Consider the following 10,587-nt stretch of genomic DNA (forward strand, 5'->3'; position numbering starts at 1 on the left):
GTTTTCCACCCACATAGTCCATGCAAAACCCTCAAAGTTTCTGGTTGGCCTCAGGCTGGGACATCAGTTGACAGTGGCCCAAGACTGCATCCACTGAAGCCCGGCAGGCAGCCTGCAGGGACAGAGGAACAGGGCAAGGATTAGCATGTCCCATGAGGATGATGGCCTTCCCAGCCCCCAGCCCCTGCCCAGAGCTGACTGATGGAGTGACCAAATTTATAACCAATTTTGTGTTCAGTTAACAAATAGGAATGGACTGTGTACCTACCATGTATCAGGTACTGTGCTAGGGGTTACTGGTGAAAAAATAGACATGCCCTCTAGGGCTTACAGTCTAGCAGAGGAGATAGATATTAAACAAATGATCAAACAATTCTGTAACTACGTACTGTGATAAAGGTTAGAAAGGAGATGTACAGAGGCCTCTGGATGTCTGGGAGTGGGAGTCAGGGAGGGCTTCTTTGAGGAAGAGGTCTGGAGACCCACCTCAGCAGTGTCTTTGGGCAAGGCTCCAGTGCCCCCTTCCCACCCGCTCCATCACTGGGTCAGTACCAGGGTGGCTTCAAAGGCCTGGGAGGAGGCTCCATGAGCAAGTTCTTCCATTACACTGTGAGCAACCCCAGAGAAGGAGTGGAGTCTTGGTCACGTCTGTATCACTTGGCACAGTGTCTGGCACATGGGGGTTACTTAGGAAATGCCGCTTGAATTGAACCAACTGTGGTTTGGGGGAGGGGGGTCCTCCTGACCCGGGAGTTGGCAAGGACACTGGCAGAAATGTGTGGTTCCTTGGGCTGGCCTGCTTAAAGTCTCCCCTCCTTCAACTGGACATCCAGGTCCCCAGCCTGCTGTGACTCCACTTGAGAGGGAAGAGGAAAGGGAATTCTCCAGGCCTGATTCGAGGTCCTTTCTGTAGGACCATGACCTAGCTCTCTCACATCCTTCAGGTGTTTAAGCAGCTACCTTCTCAGCAGCCCCTCCCTGGACACCTTATCTAAAACTGCAACATTCCCCACAACAGACATCCAACTTCCCTTTCCTACTGATTTTTCCCCTTTACACTTATCACTTTTTAACTTACCGTGTATTTTTCTTATTTTTATTGTTTATTGTCTCTTTCCCACCCCCCCACTGGAAAATAAGCTCCACAAGGGCAGGGATTTTTGTCCGCTTTGTTCACTGCTGTTTCTCAGGTGCCTAGAACAGTGCTTGGCACAAAGTATAGTCACTTCTCCATATCCATGGGGGATTGGTTCCAGGATCCTCGCAGACACCAAAATTCTCGGATACTCAAGTCCCTTATATAAAGTAGCATATATTTGCATATAACCTAGGCATATCCTCCTATATACTGTAAATCAACTCTAGATTACTTATAATACCTAATATAATGTAAATGCTATGTAAATAGTTGTCAATACAATATAAATGCTATGTAAATCATTGCTGGAACACGACAAATTCAAATTTTGCTTTTTGGAATTTTCTGGCATTTTCTTTTTCGAATATTTTCCATCTGCAGTTGGTTGAATCTGAGGATGTGGAACCCATGGATATGGAGGATGGACTGTAGGTGCCCAATGAATGTTAAATGAATGATATCATTTATTCTCTATAGGAACTCTGGGAGGGAACAGGTATAATCACCCTCCTCTGTACAGATAAGGAAACTCAAGGCCAAAAGGACTTGAGAGAGATTCCTGCCTGGAAGGCTTGTCCCCCAGGTCTTCCCATGGCTGTCTCTTCATTCAGGTCTCAGCTCAGAAGTCACCTCCTAGTAGAGATGGTCCCTGACGACCAGAGCTAAAGCAAACCCATCCCTGTTATTCAATTTCACTTTCTTCAAGCACTTCTCAGTACCTAAAATGTTTGTGTTTAGGTGGAGTGTCACCTCTCTCCCCACTAGAACAAACCCCTAGAGAGCAGGGACCCTGTCTTGCTCACTGCTTACCCACAGCATCTTAACCATGGGTAGATGCTCAGCTGTCTTGACCCAGGAGCTAACTGTGAGCCAGATTCTGACAACAGAGAGACAGGAGAAGGTTCTGATGGTCAGCACCACTGGTTAGGCCAAGCCCTGGAGGTCCAGGTGGGACAGCCATTAACCTTTCCCCGGTGAGGGCACAGCAGCCCTGTATGTGCCATGTGCCACGGGTGGTCTTTGATGGCACTAAGGGTGAGGAATTGGGAGATCTCCACAGTGGTCATGGAGTCCTTCATGTCCTGCTTATTGGCAAAGATCAGGACAGAAGCATCTCATAGAGCCTGTGGACAGAGGAACCCAGCCCCAGTCAGCCTGCCAGGATCCAGCCCCCCTTCTCATTGCCCCATGAGTCCTCCCTACCTCCCCTGCTTCCCCAGGTGGCGGGGGGATGGAGGTCCTGCCCAACACTAACAACCGCATCCAGTGACACCGACAGCTCCTGGAATGCCTCCCAGCCAGCTCATAGAATCCTTACAATGATCTCAGGAGGTAGGAATTTGATGATCCTCCCCGTTTATACTTGGGGAAATTGAGGATTAGAGAGGTGAAGTAACTTGTCTGGGGTCCCACAATGAGTGAGAAGTGGGGTCAGAACCTGAACTTGCAACTCTGGCTTCTGTGATCAGCTGTGCTGAGGATGTTACTGCCCTTCATCTGGGATAATCTCGCCCTGCCCAAGCTGCTGGGATAGAGGTTCTCAGAGACTGGGGCATTAGGAATAATGCTCAGAGAGGCTAAGTGAGTAGACTGAGGTCACAGAGCTAGTACACCGGGTCCTCTCCCAACTGCAGGGGTCTTACCTCATGGGCCAGCATCTTATACAGCTCCTACAGAGCGGTCAGCAGTTGATCCCGGTCCATGCTGTCAATCACAAGGATGATGAACTGGCCAGCAAAGGCCAGTTGTGGGTGATGGGCTTTCTCTTCAATGAACGTGTCTCCTTGCTCACTGTACTCTGCCCTGATGTAAGTCCCACAGAAAACAAACTGTGCATTCTCAAGACCTCACTGCCCTAGTCCCATTTGAATTCCCTTTTCTACCCAGACCCAGGGTGGACTGAGCACAACTTCTGATTGTGTGCCAGAGGTTATGCCAAGCACTGGGCCTTCATGACTCCGTTTAGGCCTCACCACAACCCTGTGGAACTGGAACTATTACGATGCCTACAGACTACGAGACTGAGGGTCAGGGAGGTGATGTATCTTGCCCTTGGCCACACAGCCTATGAATAGCAGTACTGGAGCTTGAAATCAGCTCCCACTCCAGGAATGAAACCACTGGATTCTGCTGCTGCCAGAATGAGAAAGTAAGGCCCCCAGAGACAAAGGGCCTACCCCATCCAAGGCATCAAACAGAAAGCTGACAGCAAGCAGACAAAGCTGCCAGGAAGCATTCAAAAATTTTAACGGGCTTTGTGCTGGATTAAGTATTTGACACATCTGAATTAGCTCTTGTTTTATTATTTAATTTTCACAACCCAGAGAGGTCATTATTATGGTCTCCATCTCACAATGGGGGAACCAAGGCTCAGAGAGGTTAAGTGACTGGCTAATATCACACAGCTCCTCCAAGCCCAGGCACCCTCCTCACCTCAGCACTGGAGTAGTATGTGTTCCAAGAGGAGCGCAGAGCCTCCTCTCCTCCTATGTCCCACATGAAGAAGTGGGTCTTTTGCCAAACAATCTTCTCCACGTTGCTACGGATGGTGGGACATGTAGGGACCACCTCATTTGTCAGGCTGGGGAGGAAGGAGAGGGTACCAAGTGTTCAGCCCAGTCCACTCCCAGCTCTGGCCCCCACCTTAAGTCAGGCTGAATCTAACTTAGAACAATTCAGCCCAGGTTGACGGAGCCTCTGCTGGGCATGAGGGAATGCAGACAGGAGTGAGACCAAGTCCTGCCTGGCTTGGACCCCAGAGAGGGGAGACTTATTAGAGCAGTCTCCCCAAACTTTAATATGCAGCTGAATCACCTGGGAGTCTTGCTAAAGTGCAGATTGTGATCCAGTGGGTCTGGGCTAGGGCCCAGCATTTTGCATTTCTAACAAACAAGCTTCCAGATGATGCCAACACTGCCGGTCTGTGGACCACACTTTGAGTAGCAAGGGATCGGAAAAAGGAGACATAAGTTGAGGGCCATCAGAAAGGGGCTTTGTTTAAAGTGACTTAGAAAACACACACGTTTTTATATGTAGGGAATGCCTCTGGAAAATCTGGGAAGTGAAACTGGGAGTTAGGGTTGAGAGGGAAACTTACTTTTCACTATATATGCTTGTATTGTTTGAATTTCCCTTTTCTTCTAATTAAAAATATATATATATATTACTTTTTCAGGGGAAAATTTTCCTAACTGAATAGGATCCAAACAGGAGAGATGCCATCCAGAGTGAATATCGGGAAAAGCTCCGATGGATAATTACTCAGCACTTGTGCCAGACTCTGCTAGACCAGGAGCTACAGAGACCAGGCCGGCCCAAAGCTGGCCCTACCTTTTGGGTTTGAAGAAGGGGGAGAAAATGAAGACACAAGACTGGGGTGCAGGAGTTAGAAGGAGAGACCTGACGCTAGGGGGAGCGAAGAGCACGGAGACCATCGGGCAGGTTCGGCCAGCTGCAAGCCCGCAACCGGGTTTGGCAGGGGCCGGGGGTAGACGGAGGGGAGCAGTGGGGTTGCTCATACCGAGCACGATTCGAAGGCCTGGCCGAGAAGTCACTGAACTGAGCGGCCACTATACCAGGAAGGTCACACCAGGTTCCTCCAGTCAATCCTCCTGGCTACAGGGGAACCCGAGAACGCAGGGAAGGGCTCCGGTGATTGGTCCAAATGCTTGTCAGTCTGGTGGGAAGGCCCAGCCCCGCCCCCCATCCGAGAGTCGCTTTCAACTGGTAGAGAATGGAGGTCTTTCCTGCATTGTCCAGTCCCACGATGATAACCTTGTGTTCTGGAGGCATCCGGGGGAAGGGCAGGATCAGGGCCAAACCCGATGACCAGGGGACTGTGTGCTCCCCCAGGCCTCCCAGGAAGGAGACAAGTGTTTCCAGCAGGTTGGGGGGGCCTGTCCCCTCCTTACTACTTCTGCTCCCCCGCCCCCTTCCCCCACAAAAAAACAACAGGGCAGGTTTCTTTCCCACCGGGCCGAGACACCTGCGCCACTCCTGAACAGTGGAAATGGGAGCTAAGCCCCACATTCCCCGCTCCACATTTCTAGAAAAGCGATTGTGCCAAAGATCGGGGGCGCTCAGGGCTTGCCAAGAGAAGGGGTCTGAGGAAAGAGCCGAGCGTGAAGTCACAATCGCAGGAAACCGGCGACAGCGCTGAGCCGGAGGAAGGAGGCTCGCCCAGCCCTGCGCCCCTGGGCGCACCGAAGCGCGCGACCGCCGAGGAGTGGGCGGGGAGGGGGCAGGGGAGACTGCGGAGCAGGCGGGGAGGCCCCACTCAGGACCCTCCGAGCCCGAGGTCCCCCATCACATCCGCCCAGACGACCCCAGATCGGGGGGATGGGGGGACAAGTGGGAGCCGGATCAAAGCGGCCGCTTGGGTGTCCTGTGCGCCCCTTAACCCTGTTTCCGGAAGGTGCTCATCAACTTGCCGATCAGTTGTCTCATGGCACGTCCCGGGTCAGACAGGGATAGGACTCGGGGGCTTTCGGGTGCCCGGGTCGAGTCCCCGAGCTTGGAGCCCCGCCCCCCCCCCACACACCCCGGGAGGGCCGGGCAAGCTTTACCTACGAGGTTGCGGACGCCCCATGAGTCCGTCCCCTAAGGGGCCTGGGAATCCCCTGGGACGCTGGCCCCTCGAGGGCGCTATGAACCTCACAGTGACAGTGAGCTACGTGTCCAGAGCCCCGGAGGTGTAAGGAAAATGGGGTCCAGACTTCACATCCTCCCCCTCGCCCTGAGAAAACCCCAAGAGTTCTCTGGGCGGACTACTCCCCACTGCAAATCAAAGAGACCTAGCCCAGGGGCCCACATCGGATGCCAGCTCTGCCTTCTCCGAGTGCCATGTCTGAGGCACTAGACAAGCAAAACCCTAGGCCACCCACCTTCTGTACTTACTAGCTGTGTGAGGCAGACAGAGCCCACCGATCCTCTCTGAGCTGGGAGAACATTCCAACCCCCTACAGGTCTCTAGTTGTTTCACCAGTGTGGGTCCCGTAGGCCTACTCAGAGTGAGTTCCCTTGGGGAAGGGCAAGGTGTCCCCTCCTTTTGCAGGCCCCTTGGCGATGGGCAACTTCTAGGAGTAGAGCAGTGCTGCTTCTATGGTTCACTGACAAAACAGCTGCTCCAGCACAGCTTTCTGATTCCCAGGGGTGGGCATCTGAAGACAGTGACGGAGCAAAAAGAGAGATCTCTCAGCCGGAGACCCTGCAAAGGGGTCCAGGATACTAAGACCCAGCCAAGCAGAGCCTGGGCCAAGAGAGAGCCAGGCTGGAAGAGGGAGCTGCTTGTGGCTGTTTGTGAATTTCCTTCTTTGCTTAAACTGGGAAAAACCAGAAGACAAAAAGAGAAATGGGGAAGGCAAACCAAACTCAGGCTGAGGGGGCGGCTAAGAGAGACCAGTCACCACACAGGAGACTCGACTCCTTCTAGCCCTCTGCCACTGCCCTCTTACAGCCCATGAGTGCTGCCCTTCCCCGAGGGAACAACACTGTAACTGGTCTCCCTGCCTCCCCTCCACTCAGAGCATCCGCCTCACGTCCCTACTGACCTTCCTAAAGCACAGCTCAGAGTCTGTTACTCCACAGCTCATAAACCTTCAATGGCTCCCTATTGCCCACTGGAGTCAGATCAGTCTCCTCACCTGACATTGAAGAGCCTCCATGAACAACCCTCACCTGCGTCCGCAGGTTATCCCCCATGCTCTGCATCCATGGTCCTTGCCCACACAGGCCCAACTATGATTTTACTTCTGTATTTCCTCCACCTGAATGTCTTTCACCTTCTCAGAAAGGTGGGTTCCTCTGTCCCTTTAGGTGCCCACCATAGAAGCCACCTACTTCCCAAGCCCTGGCCTGGTTCTCCAACTAAATGGGGCTTCTTTCTACACTGAGACGATAACTGGCATGTCTGCTTTCTCCAGTCAACTGTGAGTCCTAGGGAATTCCCTGGCAGTCCAGCGGTTAGGGATCCGCACTCTCACTGCCAAGGGCCTGGGCTCGATCCCTGGTCGGGGATCTAAAATCCCATGAGGTGTGGCCATAAAAAACAAAAAAACCCAAAAACTGTGAGTCTCAGAGGGCGGGGTCATGTCATGCTCATCTGTGTACCCCACCCCCACTCCCTGCCCGAGCCAGCACCTGGCATACAGTGAGGATGTGTTGTTATTGGACTGAAGGGCCATAAGTTAAGTTACAGCCTGAGAAATGGTCTTTGGAGTATTAAAAAAAAGGAGTATGAGCACAAGTTGAAGAGGATTGAGGAAGGCTGGGAAGTTTGTGGAGAGAAGAGGGAACAGCTCACAAAATACAGAAATTTCATCCCACCCAGGGTGGTGCCCAGAGTTAGAAGGAAGGAGAACTGACTACCAGAGCCCATCTGGGCTGATTCCATTTCAGCCCTAGTTAAAAAGGAGCTGGGGCTGCGGCTGGGTGGAGTAGGATAGGGGCGCAGAGGGTGCTAGGGGAAGCAGAAATGTTTAAAGTATTTTTACCATCTGTTTCCTAGAGGGGAGGCGGGAAGGAACCTCTTAGTGCACCCTGACCCCACCATCAATAGCAGAATTGAAAGTGACGTTCTGCTCGCTGGAGCACGTTCAGTAAACAGACAAGAGCTGCCTCTGCTGTGAGGCCCAGAGTCTGGATCCTAGGGGGTACTCACTCATTTATTCATTCATTTGACAGATGTGAGTCAGGAATTAGGAACATGCCAAGCAGACAAAACAGACCCTGTCCGGGTCTTATGGAGCTTGCCATCTAGTTAGGCACACAAATACACGCACCAAAAACCAACACACAACCAAAAAAAAACCCTGAGAGACAGTAGGCTGGAAGGCCTGATTTAGAAGGGAGCCAAGGCACACTTCTCTGAGGATGTGATTACTGGGGCTAAGAAAAGATTTTTGTCAAGGGTACTGGGCTGGAAACCACCCTACTCTCCACCCCGCTCCCAGGCCCTGGTGGCCTCAACTCAGCTCACTTGTAGGATGGTGGAAACCTTCAGTCTCTCCGACCTCAGCTCACTCTAGGGTAGAACCTACTCAAAAGACAGAAGCAGCTGGTCAGGGAGGGAGATAGGAGGGGTCCCCAGCATCTCGGTTCCTGAGTCCCTGAGGTGGCTGCGGTCATAGCACCAGCCTCCCTGGGCCTAGTCCCAGCCGACTTCACGGTTGTTGAAATCCTCACATGTTGACAACCACCAACGTGCTTATTGTGTGCTGGTTGAGGTCTTATCGTTACCAGGAGACAAGAGCCTCTCTCTCTTCAGGGACTTCCCTGGTGGTCCAGTGGCCAAGACTCTGCGCTCCCAACGCAGGGGGCCTGGGTTCGATCCCTGGTCAGGGAACTAGATCCCACATGCCGCCACTGAAAATCCCACATGCCACAGCTAAGACCCAGCGCAGCCAAATAAATAAGTAAATAAATAAATATTAAAAAAAAAAAAAAAGTCTCTCCTCATCTCTCAATATCTCTAAGCCACCTAGAAATGCCTCTGCCAGCAAGTTCTGGGCAAATGCAATTTCAGGCAGAAGACACGTGGAGAGAAGACAGAAACATACTCAGACACCTGCCTTCTCCTCCCCTGCACCCCTTCCCTTGCAGAAGCTAGGGCATCCTGGGCCAGGGGAATTAGCACGAGACTTGGGTGTCACGGACACCACAGAACTTGAAATCCGATCTCAGTTCATGTCCTTGCTTGATGGCTGTGTTACTATGGACAGACTGCTTAACCTCACTGAGCTTTATCTGTAAACTGAAGCTAATGAGTCCTGCCTTTGATTTAAAGTACCAGGGTCCACTGCAGATGGAGTTCCTCTGTGCAGCCCCAGACCAAGCCTGTTTTCTGCTCTTCTCCTCTTGGACATTCTCCCACATGCACCTTAAACCCACCTTGTCCAAAGCTAAGTATCATTTCTGCCTCTGACCTGTTTTTTCACCTGCTTCCTCTATGTCTGGGAAGACCCTCACCCACAGTCACCCCAGATGCCTCCCTTTTTCTCACTAGCTGCCTCCAATCACTCTCCAAGAGCTCTCAATCGTAACTGCTAGATGTCTCTGGCAGCCACCGCCTCCTTCTCCATTCCACTGCAAACCCTCCTCATTTTTCACCTGGAGCATTGCAGCTGTTTCCAAACTAGGCCCCCCTCCAATCTATGCTCCAAACTGCAACCGAGGCAATCTTACCATCGCTGCTTACAGTTCTTCAATTTCTGCACACAAACTTGAGGACAAAGCCCAAACTCCCTGTGACTCAAGGCCCCTGTGACCTGCTCCTGCTGACCCTTCTCTTACCACCACCTTGAGAGCACACTTTGCTAGCAAAGTGCCAAGAACATGTCATGCGTGTCACCTATTTCCTCTGCCTTGAACACTTCCCCTCCTTCTCTGCCCAGGTTAATTCCTAACCAGCCTTCTAGGCTCCACTCAAGCCTCACCTCCTCCACGAAGCCCACCCTGATCTCCCCAGGTTAAGGCAGGGACCCCTTTTCCAGGTTCCCCCAGGACCCACTGCTTCCCACATCAGAGAGCTCATTGTGCTGCCCTGAATTGTCTGTAGCTCCCACTTAGACTTGTGCCTGGTACATAGTAGATGCTCAATAAATGTTTGCTCAATGACTAAACACAGGAAAGAAAGATTGATTCCATTGAAAGGCAGTGGGAGGAGCACTACCATGACAGGCAGACTGGGCTCCAGTCCCAGCAGTGCTGGCTTTGCCATCACCTCCCTGTTGACCATGGGCCAGTCACTCGACCTGTGGGCCTCCCCGGTTCCTCTTTCTCTGGGTTTGCTAACCCCTCATCTGGAGGGTCTGGACGTCTGTTGCCCTCTACACACACATTTTGCGCAGGAGCATTCAGGTCCACCACCCCAAAAACAAGAACCATGAGAGTGGAGAAATGGTTTGTGCGTGCTGGGTGAGGCAGGATACAGGCGACAGCAGGAAGGATCAACCGTCACAAGTCCACATCCGGCCAGCTGATGGTGGCAGGAACGGGCACTGTCACCTGCTGACTTTCCTCCTGGCTTTTGATCTTTCTGTCAGTCTGGGACTGGGATGGGGGTTCCTGATTCTCTGCCCTTCCCCACAAACAGACCTCTTCCCCTCCCACCAGGTTGGTTAGCAGGGGCTGGGGTGGGTAGTTGTGGAGGCATCAGTGGAGGGAGCCGGAAGCTCAGCCCATCCCTGCCTGGGGAGTTGGGGAGCAGCTGAGGCCACAGGAGCAGAGAAACAAGCACCAGCCTCTAGGACAGCGTGCCAGTGGCTCTGGATCTGACCCCCTGAACAAAATCCGGGGCACCCCACTTCCTGTCTCAGCTTCCAGCTTTCCCTGGCTCTACTTATGGGGAGACAGACCAGACAGGCATGGGGCTTGGGGCTGGGCAGAGCTGAGACTGGCCACAGCTTTATTCCTGCACCCACCCCTTCACTCTCCCTCCCTGCACATCAGCA

The 10,587-nt window shown here is 52.5% G+C and overlaps 1 protein-coding gene across 1 annotated transcript; it reads right to left on the reverse strand.

Moving 5' to 3' along the window:
• Nucleotides 1-1,812: 1,812 nt before the first annotated feature.
• Nucleotides 1,813-10,569, reverse strand: ARL5C (ARF like GTPase 5C). Its single transcript, XM_082373540.1, is given in 7 exon segments — nt 1,813-2,141; nt 2,143-2,253; nt 2,257-2,262; nt 2,782-2,808; nt 2,812-2,865; nt 3,572-3,719; nt 5,704-10,569. Coding segments are annotated over 7 exon segments (513 nt in total). The 5' UTR covers nt 5,727-10,569; the 3' UTR covers nt 1,813-1,997.
• Between the last annotated feature and the right edge of the window lie 18 nt (nt 10,570-10,587).

This window comes from Balaenoptera borealis (genome assembly GCF_965194805.1).
Source record: "Balaenoptera borealis genome assembly, chromosome: 20".
Taxonomy (NCBI): Eukaryota; Metazoa; Chordata; class Mammalia; order Artiodactyla; family Balaenopteridae; genus Balaenoptera; species Balaenoptera borealis.